General features: G+C 42.8%; 1 protein-coding gene across 3 annotated transcripts in view; it reads left to right on the forward strand.

Annotated features, from left to right (window-relative positions):
• The window catches only part of PISD (phosphatidylserine decarboxylase), a 68,008-nt gene that overhangs the window by 40,430 nt on the left and 6,344 nt on the right, over window positions 1–21,234 (forward strand). Inside the window, exons 2-5 of one of the 3 annotated variants that reach the window (XM_060250359.1) lie at window positions 7,990–8,384; window positions 10,413–10,578; window positions 18,880–19,116; window positions 21,064–21,202. In XM_060250359.1, coding sequence (XP_060106342.1) covers window positions 8,188–8,384; window positions 10,413–10,578; window positions 18,880–19,116; window positions 21,064–21,202 — 739 coding nt within the window. In that variant the 5' untranslated portion in view covers window positions 7,990–8,187. The remainder of the gene's footprint in view (window positions 1–7,989; window positions 8,385–10,412; window positions 10,579–18,879; window positions 19,117–21,063; window positions 21,203–21,234) is intronic. The other 2 variants (XM_060250362.1, XM_060250360.1) reach the window with 2 other exon arrangements.

The following is a 21,234-nucleotide window of genomic DNA, read 5'->3' on the forward strand; positions in this document are numbered from 1 at the left end:
GGGTGGGGCAGCTGCTAGCTCTCCAGTCCCAAAGCCTCCACTACTTTAGGGGAGATCAGTTCTCTGTTACACCCCGAGTCTATGAGGGCTCTTATTTGCAGGAACCTCCGTAGCTTGGGGTTTAGCAGTTTTACAGTCACAAAATACAAGCTCCCCGTCACTCTCACCGTCAGCGGCGCCTCATCTCGATCGACCTGCTGGTGAGCACCCCTCAGAGCAGCAGGTCGGACTCGTTTCCCGCCGGCTCTTCCAGCCAGTCCAGGTCAGCCAGCTCCGTGGACAGGAGTACTTCTTCTTCCTGCAGCTCCTCTTGCACCGCCACTGCGCTGCTTTTCGCCGCATCCTTAGGGTGGCCGGGGGCTTTCTTCGGGGCCGGCGTGGCTGGCTTAGGGGGCCCCGACAGTGGCCGCGCCGGCGGGGGTTGGGGGCAGTTGGAGGCCAGGTGGTTCGGGTCACCGCATCTGAAGCACCGGCGGGGCCCCACCGGTACTGCGGTAGCTGGCTTCTTTCCTCTGGGGGGCTCGGCCTTCGCCTGGGCCTTCCCGGATTGGTGCTGGTGCAGCATGGCCACCCGTTTGAGGTTGGTCTCCACTTCCCCAGCCAGTTGGATCCACCCCACCAATGTAGCAGGTCGAGCTTGGGTGAGGGCCCGAGCCAGGATGCTCGCATTCAGGCCATTCGTGAACTTGTCTATCTTCATCACCTCGTTCCACCCTCGCACCCGGGCCACGTTGGCTTGGAAGTCCGCTGCGTACTCGCGGATGGACCTGGCCCCTTGCTGCATATCGCGTAGGGCCACCAACGCCCGTGATTCTTGCAGCGGGTCTTCATACTGGGTCAGCAGGGCTTGCAGGAAGGTGTGCACGTCATCCAGGATCGGGCTCCTGGTCTCGCACAGGCTCACGTACCACCTTTTCGCGGCCCCTCGCAGCTTCGAGCCCAAGTAGTCAACCCGGCTGAACTCGTCGGGGAATGAGTGGCCCCAGTAATACATGTAGCTGTTGCCTGGATCTCGAAGTAGTTCACTTCCTCCAGGTCCCCGTCGAAGGTGGCATCCAGCTCTCTCCCCACATGGCGCGGCCCCGCTAGTGGGCCCGGTGGCTGGGGGGTAGGGGCCGGTGTGGCTCCTGCCCTGGCAGGGGCCGGTGCCACTACTGGTTGGCTTGGTTGGCTCTTGGCCCCTGCCTGGGTCACTGTGGGTCTCCAGGAGGTTGCTCCCCCCAGAGCCCTCCCCAGCTGGACCGTTAGGTCGCGGACCTCGTTCTTCAGTGCTCCGAGGGCCCCATCGATTTCTTTACGGACCATCGAGCGGAACATCTGGTAGTCCTCCTCGTATGGGTCCTTGGGCTTCGGCTCACCGCTGTCCGCCCCTCGGCGTCCTGCCGCACCATCCTCGTCTTCTCCGACTCGCACAACGAGGATGCTATCCGTCTCGCCCGTCTCCCCCGAGCCCGGGTTTACGGTCTCCGTCCCTGCCCCCTGGATCTGCCTGGTGTGGCGGTTCAGGATGGCCTCCCGGCGTAGTGGGGCCTGATCCATGATGGTGGTCGAGGTCCTCGGTTGATACTGCCGGGGGGACAACACCAGCTGGAACTCGGGGGGAGATTCCGCGGCTCTTCTTGGGTCCAAGACGTGCCATGGGGTCGCTCCCTCCAGTCCCGTGTTGGGTGGGAGTTCTCCGTTGTCCGGAATCTGGTTGGCCATCTGGCTTTTCAAGTTGCTGGAAAGGTTGAACTCCAAAAGGCAGTCTCTCAAAATGTCAAGTCTGATGTTTCAATAACGAGACCTTCTTGATAAAAAAGTTTCTAGTTTATTGTAACATGTTGCAAGACTGTAGAAGCAGATTGAGAGACTGGCGAGCATGCACAAAGAGCAAACATTTAAGGTATACATCAAAGGAATTCCTGAGGGTGGGGCACTCTATGCAGGGCACATTCACACATTGTTATTATTTTATCCTTCTCAAGCACCGGCTGGCCTTGGGCGCTCTCTTAGCACCGGCTATCTCTGAGAAGGCACCACAATCTTGTTCCCATATTCCCATTTCCAAGCATTGCTACATAACAAAGGAGGGGAGGGAGGGAAGGAGAGTTTAAGCTAGCAGCATCTGAATACAGAGTGGTTTTACCCAGGATCCTTTTCCTGAACCAGAGTTTGTGACTAAACTACTCAAGCATCATAGCAGACTTGACACTTCCCACCTTGTCCATTGAATAGTAGGTGCAGCTGCATAACAATCCCTGGATGAGCTCCACCACCTATTTTTCTACAAAATGACCCCTGTATATATATATTCCCAAGTCAACTTTTATTCCCGATCTACAGATTTGCTTAGACTATCTTACCAGTTGACTTGCTCATACCCAGCCCTTCATGGATTCCAGGCACTGGTTCAGAGTTTCTTCTGCATCCCTGGAATTTGCTAGAAAGAAGAATAAGAAAACTGGATACTGCCAGCATACTGAAGACATTCTGCTCGATGACTCGTCCCAGTAATTTCATGTAGCATGGGATACAAGATGGACATGTGGTCAGTGATGTTACATAGAAAAATTTCCAATGCTGTATTTTTCTATGAAAAAAATTCTGCCCCAAGTATATAAATATAGCCTCTGTTTACATATAGTAGATGAGGTAGATGTGGAATTATGAGCATGGACAAACCCAATTGCTTGTACATTGTGCACTTGCCTTCTTTTGATAACATTTAACGTTTTGCTAACAGAATTAAATTATTTATATAAGTTTTGATTGAAAACATTTCCCAGAAAACCCACGTCACTGCTTGTGGTATTCCACAAGCCATAGATAACCATAAATGTCTGAAATTCGGAAATCATCACACTTTCAAGAAGTTTGCTCACACAATGGGCTGATAATTGTTTTGATCTTTTGGATGGTTTCTTTAGCCTCTGAAGGCCATAGGTACACTGTCCCCTTCATGTCAATGACATTTGAACTAGAAAAGGGTAGCCCAAACAATCAAGGTAGGGTTGACTGACCATTCATGAAGGATTTGGCCAATTGACTCTTCTAAGTATTGGCCAAAATTTGTAAAGAAACAAGGGAACTTAACTTTAAAACCTCTTGCAACTATGAAAACAATTATTATAACATTTACCGACTTTGGTGCTGTATTTATAAATGGCCTACAAAACAGCTTTTCTCTTTGGGGTTTATCCAAGAACATCAAAGTCACCCTATTGTTTAAAATTAAATAAAAAGTTTTAATATAGTTTGTTGTAACTTTGCTTATTTCTGTCGTAAAGTTATTTGAACTGTGTGCAACAGTTCATTTCATCTGTTTAGCAGTTAGCAGGTGGCTGTGCTTGGCTGTGCTGCTGGCTTTTCAAGGACTGTACAAGGCTGCTGTAGGGAAAGGTGACAAGATTCCCTTCCTGCTCTTCCTTACAAATGAAATAAAAAGGGAAAGCTACCACCCACATGGTGATGTTCTTAACTTCATCAAATATTTGACTATATTTTTGACTGTGGTTTGGCAGCATTTTGACAGGTGAATTGATGGACCTGCCAGATTTGGATCTATAGATCAGAGCATCTTCCTCACAAGGAAAGACTGGCAAATTCATAGTCTTTTAAGTTTAGAGAAAAGACAACTTAGTTTGATGGTGATTTTTAAAAATTGTTTATTGTATGGAGAAAGTGGTTAGAGAGAACTGTTTTCACTCTCACTCATGATAGTAGAATGTGAAATGACCCAATGAAACTGAAGGGCAGTAGGTTCAGGACAGGTGAAATTCCTCCCCCCCTTCATACAGTGCACAATTATTTGTGGAATTTGCTGCTGCAAGCTGTGGCAGTGACCAATAACTTAGATGACTTTAAGGAGGAATTTGACATTCATAGAGGATAGATCAATCAATGGCTTTTAGCCATCAGTGGCTTAATGAAACCTCCACATTCAGAGGCAGAGTACCTCTGAACAGCAGCAGTTGCTGGAGAATTACAGAAAAAAGAGCACTTCTTGCTATGTTACAGGCTTCTTAAAAGCATCTGGTGAGCTACTGGGGGAAACAGGATGCTGCATTACATGGTCTAGTGATTTAATCTATAAAACCCTCCATGTATTCGTGCATTCTTTTGAGCAAGAGAACTTCCTTCTAGATTGTGCTCTTTGATAACAGTGAGGAGGTAGATGCCATTTAGATTTCCTCCTTAAGGTACCAAAATATCTTAACTGCACCAGCCCTGCTGTACAATGAACGTGGAAGGAAGGACCTCCTCCTGCCTGAAACAAGCTATTTTACTTTTGTAGGCATCTTATGTTCTGTGAACCTCAGGATTAAAGCTGTCTTCAGGCTGTATTGTGCAATGTGCATATTGAAACAACATACTAGCTAATGTAGAGGTTCAGAGACTTTTCTGTTGGCAGGTGTGGGGTGTCCACTTACATTTAATTTTGATGCTATTAGAACAGATTGAAAGGGTGATTTTTCTCCGGGCTTTTCTGCATGGAAGGCAAATGTGGAGGAGGTTTCTGAAGAGAAGCTGGAAGAAAAAGTGCTGAACAAATTCCTTGAGTGTGGGAACTCCTGCATGTCAGGAATGCAAGGGGAAGAACATCAGACTGGGAGCCATTCTTCAGGCTTCTCTGGATCTGGCTTTTTCCACTAGGGGCTTGAAAGCATCCTGTTTTTCTCATGAGCCTGGTGAAAGAAGTCTTCTTTGATTTTGTGAAGAATCGTTGCAAACTTTGGCTCAAACTACATGAAATGTGGAGATCTATGTACATTTTATTCCCTTGTTCTTCCATTCACATGTCTTTAATAGAAATTAGGTGTGGGGTTGAGAGCTAAAATGTTCCCCCCCTCTCCTTACCTTGTGGCACTCCACTGCTTGAAGCATTTTTCTTCCAGCCTGTCTCCCTTTCAGTATCCAACCTGGCCTTGAAGAAAATATTTAACAAATATTTAAAATAACAAAGGGAGGTGAAGTAAGGAGGACCCATGTTTAATTTTCTGCTGAAAATAGACCCCTCCATTCCTTGTGTTACATGTGACTGGGAGAACACTTGCATTAATTTGTGTCATATCTGGTACTTTAAAGGTCCATTTGCAGAAATAATCCTAATGTACTGGCAGGAATGTCTCCTGCATCACCACAGACGGTAGAGCTCAGTCATTCCAGGTTCAGGAAACTGTGCAGCCCACTAATTACTAGATCAGATACATACTATCATCAGTTATTGTATAATACTGCTGGACTATGCAGTCCTGCAAACCTGGGCTTTGTTGGGATTGAGGAGACTGGTGTGTGTGTGTTAGATTTGGTCCCTTCCAACTCTATGATTCTGTGGTTCTATGCAGGAGGGTTTTTTTTCTGGCAAAAGAGGTGCTGGAACAGAGGGTAATGAAGGAGAAACACTCAAGTGCCCCTCATGAACTTTTAAACATTTTTTAAAATAATTTTGTTTCCACAAATATATTCTGGAACTCTGTTCCGCTGTGTTCTCCCAGAAAAAAAGCCCTGATTCTATGATTTTATGTATGGTGCAGATACAGTTTTTAAAGCACACTTCTGAGATCGCTGTTGTATTTGGTGATTTAGCTGATAGTTACTAATAAAACCATGTGATTTTAAAGGTATACCTGCTGCTTTCTGCTTCATGTATCTGATGCAGCTTTGTAGATGGTCTCTCTTTGTATGATCTGATTCTCTTCTATGGGCCTTTAAACAGCAGAAGATAGGAGATATTTGCACGCTGCAAAGAATGTGTAATGATACCTTTGCAAAAACTATCAAGGTGTTTGGATGGGAAGGCGTGGACAGATACAGGTGTATAACAATATTATTCTATTGCCTTCTAAATACAGAATTACAATAAAAACTAAGTTTTGATTAAGGGCTAGAACAGGGATGTCAGATGTGCCACCTAAGGGCCAGATCAGGCCCGCAGACAGCTTCTATCAGGCCCGTGAGCAACTCATTGTCATCTGCTTTCTTCTCTCTCGTTTCCGTCAGCATCACAGCTTGCTTTGGCAGGCTTGCTCAATCGAACAGGAACTACAGAGCAAAGCCTCTGTTTCTTCCATTGGCTGACCAGCACATGAAGCAACTTATGTACAAAAGTTCACAATGCCCAGCCATTTTATGTTTTCCCCTGGGTCTTAGGCACACAGCATTGAACATGAGATTTCTGTAATAAATGGCAATAAAAAAGTAGGTTTGCAACTTAAAGATACACACCTGAACAGCATCTGAACAGCATATACAAGATTTCTACAGCACAGACATCTCCAGATTTTGATGCAGTAATTCAGAGCAAGAAGTGTCAGTTTTCAGGAACTGTTAAACAAAATATTACAAGAGTGTTAATCTTGTAGGCATATTTTATTTTAAGTTTTTAAAAAATCGTTGTGTTTGTCTGTGTCCTTTATAAAGTTTGTATCTCCACAGCATTTTATGACACACATGGCCCAGCCTGACAACATCTCATTTATGTCAAATCCATCCCGCCAAACACATGTTCGCTACTCCTGGGCTAGAATGATCTACTAAGAACTAATTTTATGCAAGCCCCATGGCAATGATTGCTCATTACGATTATGGAACAGTCTCCCTGGGATGTGTGTGCCAGGGCCTTCAATTAAAATTAGTTGAAGACAGTTTTTTTTTTAAGGACTGAATTTGGTTAAGTTTACTATCAGTCCTGAGTTGTGATTTTACATTATGGCTTTTGTGTTTTTAATGTATTTTATTTTATGTGTTTTATTCTGTAAGCCACCTTGTACTCCATAAGGAAAAAAGGTCCCTAATAAATATTTTAAATGATTGGCTGAATGAATAAAAATAACTTGTATTCATAATGACTGTACAGGAGAAAATAGGACTCTATTAGATTGAAAATGATGAAGTGTGGAAGTAAGGTTCACTGAAAGTGGGCTACATTCACATCCTGTATGAATTTATGGAGTTAGAACTATAGATAACCATTAGAAAGCTTTGTTACCTTTATGAAAAAAATGTAAAAGGCTTTGCTGAGAGAATTTAATGCCAGTGCATGTTTTGTGTCCCATCCTTTCTTTCCAAAATAAGAAATCACTCATGTATTTCTGGCACTTTGGAGTATAAGTAATCAAGCCAAATTGCTTTCCCTGCATCTTTGTCATAAAATGTTCATTCTTTGTTAGAAACTTCACATTGCTTTGCTGTTAGCTTGATAATGAGGACAAACATGAGCAGGTTTATTTTTTTCTGCCTTGTGTCCTCTTCAGTTGCACTGTCCTCTGTCTGTTACTATCTTTGGTCCAGTGAACAGGGGAGCTCAAAGATTACCTGGCCAATGGATTTAATCTGCAGCCTTTCAAGACAGAGAGGAAAAGCCTCCCACACCTATGAATATTCATATATTTGTATTGCAAAATAGATTCAGAATCAGGATTCATGAAGTTATTAAAAATATATTGATCTTGTGCTTTCTCAGTCTGTTTCTTAAATTGCTGCATGATCTGATTCTGAAATGTGTTTGCAGCCTCTGTTTGTTCCTAGCTATTCAGCAAAGAATGGCTGGATTCCACAGGCTAGGTGATAGCTCTTCCTGGCATCCAGGGTGGGGAATGGGTTCCTTCCCCTTGTAGCATATGTCTTAGCTGAGCAATGTGGGAAGGAAATGACTCTCTGGCAATGTGAGTGCTGCATGCAGACCAGATTGCACAGCAGCCTAGGATTGATAGAGCTGTACTTGCTGCAGTGCAGAGTTGACGCCGGGAATTACCTCCCTCCCTCCCCTCCCCCCCACTCCTCTCAGCCTAGCTCTTGGGAGAGATGTGTGAAGCTAACGGGCTGAGTTTCTGACAATAGCACATCAGTACCCAGCAGCTCAAGATTCATTGGAGATCCCCGGCTTTGATGGCAGCCCCTGGCTGAAGCGGTGCCTCACAAAGCAGGGCTTGTGTGTGGGAAACGCTTGGTTTTTGTCTCTGCAGAAGGATGCTGAGCTATGACACAATGCCTGTTTGTTTGCAATAGCTGAGACCATCATAAAGAGGGCAAGAGACAGGGGCAAGTCGGAGGAAAAGCCAGCAGGGAAACTGGGAGCTGTGACAACGCATCTTTCCTCTTTTGCCGAAGTGAGTGAGGGAAGGGAGGCAGACAAGAAGAGAGAGACTTACAACCGACGATGTGTCAATCAAACGCCCTGCAGGGACCAGAGCTGCATTCAGGGAAATGGTGAGATGCTGCAAAGCTTTATCTAACCCTCCTCCCTCTTGCTGCAACCTCCACAAAGTTAGAATTCATGTCCGGAGGCTGCGTTCAGGGAATGGTGGCAGCGGCAGCTGTGCTGGGGAGCAGCACCCACAGCTGGAAAATCCAGGCCCAGCTGGCTTTGCTGGGGGCAACCAAAATAGGAGAGCCCGTTTCAGGTACTGTCTAGCCTATATTTTGCTTTGCAAGAAGGTGGCAGAGGGAGGGAAGGGTAAAATGGACAAGAAGAAAGGCAGCTGTCTGCAAAGCCTTTGTTTGGCCTAATTACTTTAAAGCTCTTTATATACATGACTCGCAAATGAGGAGGGGGGTGTTTCATTGTAGCCAAGAAGCCTTTTCTCTTTTGAATCTTATTTAAGTAGTGGGGAAAGAAGAAAACATAACACGAGGTATTCTTAAGCAATAAGGCCATGCAGTGGGAAGCAAGAATGCTTTACAGCAAGCTGCCAGGCTGCAGCTTTGTAGGGATTGGCCCATGATTGTCTGCAGTGAAAGGGGGGAGATGGAGGCAAGAGTGGAACCATGTCCTCTGAGCTTTTGGCAATGTCCTCTGCCAGTGGGGTTTGGCAGTAAGAAGATGATTAGCTGTATGCCAGAGCTTCTCTTTATCACTAGTTTTTCCCCCTCTGCCCTCATCCTGCAGAGCTATTGATACTTATCCTTCCTATCGTGACTCTTCTTAAATATGGTTGTACAAGTGAGTTGAGTCTTCAGGGACTTATTAAACAAAATATGTGCCTTAGCTTCCATTCTAGACCTGATCCTTACCAGAATGTGTTGGTGAAGCTTCCCTAAGGTTCCTTTGCTCTATCCTTGAAAGAAAGTGAGGAAATGGCATCTGCAAAATAAGTTATTCCTTTTTTGAGTTGGATGGGCCTTCCATAAACAGAGCCACACATCAACCATGTGCTGGTCAGAAACACAAGTGGGATCAAAGGAACTAAATGAAGTACTCTGGCTATAGACAGGTAGAGGATTGTTTGGTTCTGGCTCCAAAATGTTGATCATTAAATTGAAAATGTAGAGAAAAATGGTCCCATAGAACTGGAATTTTTCTAGTAGTATTTTCTTTTGTTTTTAGGAGCATGAGGTTAATAAGCTCTCAGGCCCATAGCAAGGTCTATATTACTTCAAAACCTGCTATGAAGGCCCAAGGGAATAGTACTGTCTTCTAGTGCTTAGCAGCAGATGTGGGGATATCTAAGTTGAGGGTCCTTCAGTCTCCCTGAATTTACCTTGATTTAGGACAGTTTCATTGCTTGGTACTCACAGGTCATACTTTGACTTCTGTGACTGGCACCTCAGAAGGCCATGTATTTTGGCACTGGTTTAATTATTTTAAAACATGATTTTATTATGTATGTTTTAATTTGTTAGCTGCCTTGGTGGCCCTTGTGAAGGTAGAAAGGCAGGATATAAATTTTGTGAAACAAATAAAAATAAGGGCATTTCTCTTGTTGCATGTTGAAAGCAAACGTGTGCCTGACCTGCTGGTTTCTAGAAGGGCAGCTGCAGGACCCATTCCTAATCGAACTCAGTGCCTGCTACCACTTGGTTACCTCCAGTGAAGTAGTTTTCTGGCATTAGCAACTTCAGCAATCTATTCTCAGGGTCAAAAAGAAAGACCTCTTTTTTTTGTAGCATTGGTTAGTGAATTGCTGTCTTCAGGGTACACAAATTTTCAAATAAACAATAGAGGGTGGTGGTAGACTATTTAATTCCATGCTAACAAAAATATCTAGGCCCCCTGAAATACCATTGCCTCTATATATGAATAAGACTTTGTATTACCCTCGCTTCCAGACCCCCTTTTACTGCAGACAAATTCATGACATCATGATCCGTAATTTAGGAGGTCTCCTCCTATGGTTCTTAACCAGTTCTTGCTTACTGTTCTGTTGAATGTGGGAGAAGACTTTCTTGAGTGGTTCTTGAAAGTACATTGTGGACTAGATAGACCTGCTCATGGTAAAGATGGTCTTGCTTCTGTTGAAAATAACAGTAGACTCCAGAGTATGTGCCATGTTTAGTGCTCCTTTGTTGCTGGCATGCATTAGCCTTTTATTTGGGGGAGAGAGCATGAGAATCAACTAGTCCACAGATATAATTCAGACTGACCAAGCTGGTGATGCTTGATCTAGAGTTGGCTGACCATCTTGTGTGTGTGTATGTATGTGATCCTACAGGTTGCAATTTCCCCAGCTGGCCCTGAGGCGGAGATTGGGCCAGCTGAGCTGTATGTCTAGGCCTGCTCTGAAACTCCGTTCTTGGCCTCTGACTATTCTCTATTATCTTCTGCCTTTTGGTGCTCTTAAACCCTTGACCAGAGTGGGATGGAGGCCTATGAGCAGGGTAAGTGTTTGAAGGTTTGTACTGGACTTTGCAATATCTTATTGTGAAGAAGGAGGGTGGCTGTCAGCAAAGGGAAAATTGAAGCAGAGTTGGAGTGCGGTGGACATAGAAGACAGGTAGAGGTTGTCGCTTCCTCTACCCCAATATTTTGTGTGTATTCTGTCTGTAGCAGAGCTTCTTTGGCTGATAAATTTTTCTTTCAGAGACAGGCGAAGCTCTAGTAAGGGAGAGTTTATATGTTAGCTTAATGACTCACCATCCACAAGAGGGAATGGTGCATAGATTCAGATACTAGGGAGAACTGGGTCTCAGGAATGCCAAGCTGCATTTCTTGTATGGAGGAGGGTGGGGATTTCTTCCCACATTATTCATGACTGGAATTCAACTGCAGAGATCACAGATCAAGGCAACAATCCCTGTTGGGTGTTGTGGCATTTGGGAAGCTTTAATGTATATCTTTCAGTCACACTTTGAAAAATTTCTGCAGACACGGCTACAGCAGGCTTCTAGAAATGTTTGTTTTCTGTCCAGCTGCATTATACTAAAGAACACAATTGACTTGAAAAGCAGTACACATGTTGTAACAATTTGTCTACGCTTGAGTTATCCTGGCTTGTGCTGTTGTTTTGAATACATTTTTATAGGGCTAAAGACTAGGTAGGAGAGGTGCCATTGCCACTATCTGGCTTACTTCATTTTCTTCATCCTAGACAATTATAATGTGAATAGTCCAGGGGGGCCGGAAATAACTGACTTGATTTTCACAACGCTCCTTAGCTATTTGTTCTTGCAGTGTCTTGTTTTAAAACTGTGCTTTGTTTCATCAAGTGACCAGAGAGAATACTGTGAGACAGAAATGAAGCAGAGGATTTGTGTTAGATGTGTCATCTCTCCCCTTCCCCCCCCCCCCCCCAAGGATCTCAGGGTGGTGCACGTGAAATTCTCTCATTGTATCATCACAATCATACTGCAAAGAAGAAGAATCACATTGAGAGAATTACTGTCTCTGTCTTCTCCCCTGCCCTTCAATAGCACTGTCTTCTTGTCTTGGCTGACTATAGATCCTTCTGTTTTTCCTTTTAGAATCTATAGAAGGTGCTATTTTTGTTGCTCTTGCCTTGATTTTTTCAGAAATTGTGGAACACCATAATAGACATCAAACCTCACTAGAGGCATGTTCACTGCTAAACAGAGTGAACTTTTAAAAAACTGTTAACTTTTAGGGTCCTTTGGTTGTATCTGTTTTCCTTGCATGCAACACTCTACGCAGCATATTGGCATTTCAAATTTAAGAGTGAAACAGAAATATGAAAGAAAAAGGGTTTGCTTTTTGAAAATTAGTGAACAGTTGTTTGCCCACTTGCAGCATATCAACTACTGAAAGGAATGCTTTGCTTTATAGTCTTGAGTGTGACTTTAAACCAGTGACAGAGCAGCTGCCCATCATTTGCAACTGGTAGTGCAGGAGCTTAGCTGAAATGAAAAGGTACTTGAAGTACTTACAATATGCTGAGCTACTGAGTTTTTGAAAAACTGGAATGTTTCTTCCTACCTGCTTCTTTGATTGCAGACATTAAAGCATATGCTACGTTTGTTTGCTCTGGATGTTTTGATAATAGATTTTCTCTTATTTAGAAGCAATTTCCCCTATTTTTTATTTTTAAAAATCATAATTAAGAGATCTCTAAAAGCACACTGTGAAATTACAAGAGTTGAGTGTCTTGTGCCTGGGAGTAGACATCCACTTCACTAGAATCCCAGTTATTGATTTTGAGCTGGTGTTGAAGGCCAGGGTGAACATCTTCCTGCTCAGTTTTCTTTTGATTACCACAACAGCATAACTCAGAAAAAATTCTGGAGGTTTTTTTTTTTTTTAAGCAGTTTTAGCTACCTTTCTTTCTATTGGTTTACTTTACAAAGAGTCTCTTTCTTTGTCACACAATCTCTCTTTTAATTAGTTGAAGCACCCCTCTTTGTTTCTCTCCCACATTGGGTGTGATTTTTCTAAATACATAACACAGTCCCATGGAGCTCTAAGTTTAGAGTACCAAGGAGCATGTTTTGTTTGGAGTTAGTCTCTGACATGCTTATAAGCACTGAGGGAGCCTCCTGCTGTATCAGCCAATCCAGCAGCTCCAGTTTACTTATTTAAAACATTTATACCATGCCTTTCCACTTTAGGGCAGCATAGTTTACAAATGTGACCACAGGACAAGCAACAAAGCTAAAATTGTATAAAATCACAATATAGCAATTGACAAAGGAAGCAACATCAGATTAATTACGTAATTGCCTGCCACATAAACTAGCTACTTCAAACTGAGCTTTAAAAATATAACCCACATGAGAGACCCTGCTGGTTTTACCATCAGTTTTTGGTTCTTTGCAAACTTTTTCTGGTTATCTGTTCCATAATACAGGGATAGTGGGTGAAAAGTCCTGGGGGACTGACAGAGGTAGAACGTGCCGCAGAATTGGAGGGGGGAGGAAAATTATGCAAGGAGCACAGAGTGCAAGCTGCTGCAAGGAGTTACCAAATGGTTTGATACTGGAAGATGCAGTTCCTTCAGATATTTGTTTAAATATTTATATTCTGCTTTTCTCCCCTCTGGGAACTCAAAGTGGCTTACAAAAAAAACCTCCTATAGATAGGAGTCTCAGCTGGAAAGGCAGGACCAAGTGTGGCTCCCCAACTGACAGGACACACCCAATGATTTCTGGAATTCAAGGTTTATGCCTGCAGACCACAACAGCATTATCTTTTTGAATGGCAAGGTTACGATATAAAGGCTTTTTCGGATATTATCATGGTAAAGCTGCTCAGAGCCCTGACCACCTGTTTCTTGTCCAAGGGGATGGCTATTGGAAAGGTAGGCAGGTTTGTAGTCACTTGAATTGAGTTGTTTCGTCACAATGGCAACTTTGTAGAACACTACATCACTTTCATGACAAACTGCTTGTTGTTCTGGTCCACATTGGCTGTTGAAGGCATGTTGTGCCTCTAGATCCCTAACTTACATTCTCTGATATACCTTTCTGCAGCTTTTAGGTTTTCAGTTCCTTAGGTGCAGATTTCAGTGGACCAGTGAACAAAGTGAGCAAAGGCTTCCCTTCAGAAGTAACTCTGATGTTTCCATTTGGATGGAGGATGATGCCCAGGATATTCTGGTTGTGGCATCTTTCCAGGACTATTTGCCCATCTCTACAGCAACCGTAACTTCATTAAGAGCTTTATTGATGTCACAAGTAGTTCTTACTACTCACTTTTGTGTCGATGTTTAAGATGCTATAAGATTCCTTTTTATATTTTGGTGTAATGTGGCTACTCCTCTGGAATGAAGGACTGGAGCAAATCCTCCCTATCTCAAGACCACCTTCCCAGGATCAAACTATTACTTCAGAATACAAAATTCAAAATGCCACTTCCTTTTCTGCTCTGCAGATAATGATTGCCTGAATGGTGAATTACATCATCCTGCAGAGATATTTAGGCATGTTCCTAGGATCAGGAATTTATCACTCCTTCCCTCCTTGTTGAGATTTACCATGTCCTCAGGAGCATCTGATACAATCTCACTGCCCTCAACCACTGCATGTATTATTGCTTCCCTCAAGGCCAATGTCAACAACATGAACTGTTCCCCTCATCAGTCATGGTAACCATGGCAACATCTACAGCCCCATTCCAATTACAGGCCTTCAGAGCCTTTGCCTGACCATATAGTAGGAGGTACAGTTTCCTCTTCAGTGAATGAAGATCTCTGCCTCTTCAGTGAATGAAGATCTCTGCCTCTATGTTGAACAAAGTTTGAGGATGGCTAAGTCTTGAGGTACAACTGCCTGTTCCTCAATAATGTGGCTTAGTGATGGAGTCTCCTCTAGCTCTAGCAGTGATCCTGAAGCTTTTTAGAAGCATATATGGGAAAATACTGTTCCTTTTTAATCGATAACTTCTAATTCTGTTGAAACATTACAAGGAAAGAGGTGTCAACACTCACACTTGATCCCAGTGGGTAACTTAACATTTTGAGCTGATTAGTTTTTCTACTACATTATTCTGTGTACCTTCAATTACTGTGTCTCAGATGGCAGTATTTTCTGTGGAAATCTTTCCTTGACCCCTCCCCCCCCAATAAAATGTGATTGGCTTATATATTTTAACTGTTGCACTTTTACCTAACAAAGCAACAAATGAATACTGCATGCCAGAATGTTGATTAAGACCTAAAGGCCATAATGGACTAGACTATGCTATGCTATGTCTGGTTTCTCTCAACTTTCTTTGGTTCCAGGAAATTGGTCTCCTAAAGAGGACTTGCCGTTTGAAAGAATTCTTAAATGGCAAATTGATGGCACTTTTGGACAGACTCAAAAAAGATGTAGTCTGTGTTTTGGTCTCTTGGAAGTATTTGATGGACAAGCCAGCTTTGGAATTGTGCTCAGCAGCACTGTTCTTCAAGTTCTGAGTATCATCCTTCTAAGAACTCTTGTCCTTATACATCCTACTAGTGATATTAATCTTTTTAAGGCTAAGCAGTCTTTGACAAGGTGAAAAAATAGGTTGTTTCAAATTGAGTCTTTGAATTGAACCTTATTTACTTTCTATCAATAGGGAGTGATCATACCAATTAACCGCTCTATTATCTGGGATCCTGTTACTGGTACTTTATAGGAGCAAAAGCATAGTCCTTGAGTTGCCACGCCTAAGCATACCTTCCATAGTATAAATGGACTCTGGTTAATCCTTGTTAATCCTGTGCAGTGATTGCCCTTTCAGTTCAAGATAGGGAGCACACTGCATCCTGTGTTGTCTTAGTCTTTTAGCAGCAACTGGGTTCATGTTCTGCTGTGCTTACATTAGGATATGACCTCTTCTGTTTTGAATTCTATAGATTTCAGAGACTTCAGTCTAAACTACTGAATATTCTAGACATATGATAGAACCATATTTTCTTAATTTATTGGGAGAGGTTAATCCTGTTTAGTGGCATGCTTTTTTAACTATTTGGGTGGTCACTGTCCCCACAAATTTATCTCTCTGGGGCTGGGAAGCCCACTACCAGTCTCTTACTATGAATGTGGCATTATCTCTCTTACAGAGGAGGTATGCACAAGAGGAGCCCCTAGAACACTTTTTCAGTGGGTTGTGTGTCCACAGTGCCATTTGTTACACAGTTGAGAGAATCAGCTTGCTCTAGTTTAGCTCATACAGAAGGGTATCCTGCAAGGAACATGGCTACTTTTCTGCCTTGGCAAGGGGCACATCCATTACTGAAACACAGAGTTTGCTTTCTGAGTTTGTTACACATTGTGCTTTAGATGTGTGCTTGACAATTTATAAAGCCTCGGGCTATCTATCTAGGCAGTTTTAGTCAGAACATCAAAACCCATCTCTAGATAAATCAGCCAACTAATCAAGTATATGTTGCACTACATGGAGATCAAGAAGAAGAAATATAGGTTGCATCATCCCACATTTATTGTCTTCCTAGAAGATGGGCGTTTCCACTGACAGCCCTCAATGAAGTTGGTCTATCTTTGCTGGCAAACAGTCTCCAAATGTAAAGCAGCTGCTCATCGGCAACAAACTGCCCATTGAAGATACAAACCCAGACGTTGGAGAACAAGCCTCAGTGCCAGCTTTGGCACTGAATATTTGAATGACACCACACAGGAGCCTAAGAACATCAGCTTATACCATCAATGGCTCATTCACCTGCACATCCTCTGTTGTGATGGGTGTTTCCATGCACTAGCAGTGCTCTTCTCCCAAATAGGACCATGAAAGACAAGTGAACACACATCATGCAGTAAAAATGGAAGCATTCAGACTTTTTCTGGACATTCAACAGCAAAAAATTTGCTATATTTCAGCAAAAAAAGTTTCCAAGGATGGTTTCAGCACGAAGCTACTGATTTGATAGTACATGGCTTCATCTTAGTAACGACTAGGGATGACTAGCTCTGTAGAGAAAATAATTCTGCACTTTTAATCTTACTTGCCACTTCATCTTACCATTCTTATTGTCTTGCAGTCTTGCTATTAGATCTTGTTTCTGTTAGTGTTCTGCAGTGTCATATAACATACTTGGGGCTTGGAGCACTGAACCTTCTGGCCTCTTTTTTGAAACAATCCCTTCTGTTTGCATCCTTGTGTTTATATTTCTGCCAGGTCATGTAACATTACTTGCATCTGACAAGATAGGCTGATTCAGAAAACATCCAACACAGAATTTTTTAGTTTTCAAGGTGCCACAAGACACTTTGTAATGTTGGTTGCAAGTAAGAACCCTGTTTCCCTCCCGCCATAGGTGATACTTTGCATTTATTTGTATTTGATATGGCTTTACAGTTTATCACAGTCTTAAAAATAAAACCAAAGAAGTTAATAGCCCATAACATTTTTACTAGTCCTCATGATGTTTCAATCACTGGTGTGAAAAAGAACAGATCTCATTCAGGTTAGTCAAGTTCTCCTCTTGGTTTCCTGGACAAGGTTCTGATTTGGCTCAGGCATTTGGCTGTTTGCAAACCTTGAATTGTAGTCATCTTCCAAAGCGGTTCCCAGTTGTGTGCCCTCAGCATATATTAATCCACCTTTTGGTGAAAAGCATTGGAAAAACTCTGGATGCAGGGCCAGCTGCCTACAAAAGGGTGCTGATCCTCTCCTCTCATTTCCAGGGCACTCCTTAAAAGGAACTGTTCAGTCCTTTGGGTGCCCCTCTGACTTGCTTGTGGGCATGGCCTGTAGAACTCCTCTCTGCAATAAGGAATTGAAGTTGGGATTATGTTGTGTGTGAATTTGGAATGGATCTAATTGACACAAGATCCTTGTCAAAGGAGATAAAGCTGGCTTTCCAGGATTTATTTTTGGTAAACCCCTCCTGACTTGTGAAGCTTGGCTTTTTGCTAAAGGCTTAGAAACCATTCTATGATTTGTTTTAGTGATTGGCTGTTTCAGAGTTTTCCTTATTCTTTTCCTGGAGACTTCTTTTATGTTCTGTGCCCCTGAAGAGGAATGTCAAGGCTCGAGGCTTAACCCCAGAGGATTTAAAGGAATTAGCTACAGCAGTTTCATCAGGCCTTGCTGACTGCAGATTATCCCACAATTCTTTAACTTGTTCCCAGCCTGTTCTGACCTACATTTCATCTGCTTCATCGTAGTGTTTCTTCTGCTGTAGCATAACCCTATAGAATTTAGAATAAATTTTTTTCCTTGCCATATTTTCACCTGTAGTGACACTGACTGAGGACAGCAGTTAATGTAAAATGCTTTGGTTAGAAATACGTTTTAAGAGTCTAATTTCTGTGTAATTTCAGCACTAACTTTTGGCAAATGTGCAAGACGACTCTTTGGTTGAAGCCTCAACCATTGGGGTTTGCTGCAAATTCCTTGAGTTTAGCAGTAAGCGAGACAGAATTGTTCAGTCAGAGATAGAACCAGACTCTTCCCAATGGCAATACTCTTCAGTATAATATGTATAATTTGTATGCATCTATTAGCACAAATTTTGATGACTGGAGGAAAAGGCCTCTGATTAAACAGTAGGCTGGTTATCACCTACAACTATCTTGCTGGCTTCTGAATATCTGAGTACTGTGATATACTGTTATGGAAAAACCTGAAATACGCCAGCTTTATTTAACTTTTTATTTTAAAATAGTCTGTTTGCCAAAAATCTTAGCCATAGTTTCCAGGGCTCTGCATTGGTTGTGGGGGTAGCGGGAATCTCTGACTGTAACAAACTTCTGTTCTGCATGTTTTCCCACAAGTTGCAGATTAATTTCCTTTGCTAAAGTCAATCTAGTTGAGGTTATAACATGCTCTCACATACTGTTCTTGCTAATTGTTCCAGGCAAGAATACAGAATATGTTGTTCCATAAAAAGGCAAGCCCATTACTAAATGCTGAAATGTCAGCAGGGAGCATAAGCTTTGTCTTATAGTATGGCATTTCTGCTCGCTGCTTTCCTTTGTTGGAATGGTTTTCATACAATAAGCAGAGAAATGAGTCTTTAAGAAGTTTCATTGTTACAGCAAAAGAGCAGAGGCTGTCAGTTCAATTGAACACCTCATGCTAGCATTAATTTGGATGCCTTTTTATCCAGCTTTCCCACCATTGCATATCAATGGAGGGGAGCCAGGGGGTGAAGTGGGACAATAAAAAAAAATACTGCAGTCTTTGATCTCTTGCATTTAAAAGCTAAGGGTGATTATGATAGGTGTTTGGTTTTCATATTTGCAGGGAGGTGGTAGATGTTGTGCAATAGCTCCCATTTTCCCTCCCTCCCCTCTCTCTAGGTTTCCCTATACAAATCTGTGCCAACAAGACTACTCTCACGAGCCTGGGGACGCCTGAACAGTGTAGAACTGCCCAACTGGCTCCGGAAACCTGTCCTCAGCCTCTACATCTGGACATTTGGTGTCAATATGAAGGAGGCAGCTGTGGAAGATCTTCATCACTACCGAAACCTTAGTGAATTCTTTCGACGGAAGCTGAAGCCACAGGCACGCCCTGTTTGTGGTGTCCATAGTGTGGTACGTTGCATGGAATGATAGTGTGGCTGTTAATTGATTTGCAGAAGCAGGCCTGATGAGAATGGTGCTGCAGGTTTCCTACTCTTTGTGGTGTGATTTTTGTTGCTGATGTTGTGCATCCTCCTTCGTGGAGTACAAGAAGATACTGTCCCCGTCCCAAAGAGTTTAAAATTTAAATTTTAAGATGAGGAAGGCAACAACAGGAAAAGCAAACAGTGGAGATGGGCAAGAGACAACTATGCATAAAATCCAGTTATGCATTCTTAGGCTTAGTTTCAATAGATGATGGGGACTACAGGGACTGTGCTAAAGGCTCAGTGGAGAAACTGTGTTTGAAAGAGAAGCTTGAAGGAAGTGAAAGAGATGGCATCATGCAGGTGTTTTGGGAGCCATTCTCAGAATAAAGCGGCAGCAAGGGAGAAACAGCAGAGTTGTTTGATGGAGCATGAGACCTTAAGATAGCAGAGGGGTGGTGGAGCTTCAAGAATCAAGGTCATGGGCAGGGATATATGTGAGCCTACAGATAAGGGTGGGCAAGGCCAAGGATGGTTCTGAAGATGAGGGCAGTGAGTGATTTTGACAGAGTGAAGTGTAGGGGCTGAGGTTGAGGCACATTAGTAGAAAACCAGGAGGAAAGAGACTGCAGTAGTCAAGGAGAGAGATGACCAGAGCAGATTTTTCATTCAGATAAGTAGAAAGGAAGAACTGTAACTGTGTAATAGACAGTTTTGTTGTGTTATAAAGGGAGGAGCCATATGACTTGGCAGCAGACTGAATATGTGAAGCAAAAGAGAGAGAAGGATCAAAACTAAAGTCAAGGCTCCATGCTTGTTCTACATTGTGTTGGATGATGATGTTGTCAATGAACCTGGAGCATCCATGAGGAGAGTAAGTAATGGGAGGAAAGAGGAGAAATTCCATCTTGGACTTACTGAGTTTGAGATTTCCAGGCAGAAATATTGGACAGTTAACTGGAGATGTGGAATTGGATGGAGGGGGAGAAAGTATAGAGATGGAGAAGTTGCATTAGGTGTAATTATATAGGTGGCATGGAGTTATTGAATTTGATGGGATTACGCAAGGACAGTGTGTCAAGAGAGAATAGAAGGGGACCAAGGACAGATTTGTGGGGAACACCAACAGAGTGAGGTTAAGCTTCTGGGTCCAAGGGATTATCATCATGGATATTAAAATAATCTAAAAGACAAGTGTTGTCAGAAGGCAAATCAGTCCAAAGCTAGGTTATGAAAAACCTGGAAGGTAATATATGATTGCAGCAAGGCAAAGAGAGTAGAATGTACAGAATCTACTTTGAAGGTTGAAAAGCAGAAGCATGGGGGTGTAGGTGGAAGCTTGAACTGACAGAATTTGGAGAGCCAAGTGTTAGTAAGGGCAACTAACTGGAGAGAGGAAAAGATCACAGAAGATGGTTGCCGTTTGGGTGATTCTAGAAGGGGAGAAGGAATGCAGCTGGGAGAGTCTACAAATGGGGATGAGATTCAAAGAGAGAACACATGATGATTGCCAGAAGAGGAAATGGCAAATGGACTGACATCATAAGAAGCCACTACCTCCTTCTGCTCACTTCTTTTTAAATTAGGGCAAGTTTCAGCTTAAATTTCTCTATTTTTTGTAGTTCATTTCTTAGGAGGGGAATGTTTGGGGAGGAAATTGACATGTAAATTCTGACTTCCAGTAAGAATCATAGAGTTGGAAGGAACCTCCAGGATCATCTAGTTCAACCCTCTGCAGCAATGCAAAAACTTCACAAATACTTCCCACATGAATGATTGAAGGGCCTTTGCTGGGTCTTGGGTTTATATTCTCTCTTGCCCAAGAGATTATAAGAGAATGTATGTATAGCACTGGAACAGAGTAGAAAAGGTGGTTGTTTTCCCACTGAAAAATAGCAGCATGAGAATTTTTGCTTATATTTACTCCCTGTAGATCAGTCCATCTGATGGCAAGATCCTCAGTTTTGGACAAGTTAAGAACTGTGAAGTTGAGCAAGTGAAAGGCATCACTTACTCCCTGGAGTCATTTCTGGGCCCACATGCCAATACCGAGAATGCTGACGTCAAGCCAGGTAAATACCCAAATAAATTTAGTAGTCTTGTT

The sequence above is a fragment of the Heteronotia binoei genome, chromosome 11 (genome assembly GCF_032191835.1).
Source record: "Heteronotia binoei isolate CCM8104 ecotype False Entrance Well chromosome 11, APGP_CSIRO_Hbin_v1, whole genome shotgun sequence".
Classification (NCBI taxonomy): domain Eukaryota; kingdom Metazoa; phylum Chordata; class Lepidosauria; order Squamata; family Gekkonidae; genus Heteronotia; species Heteronotia binoei.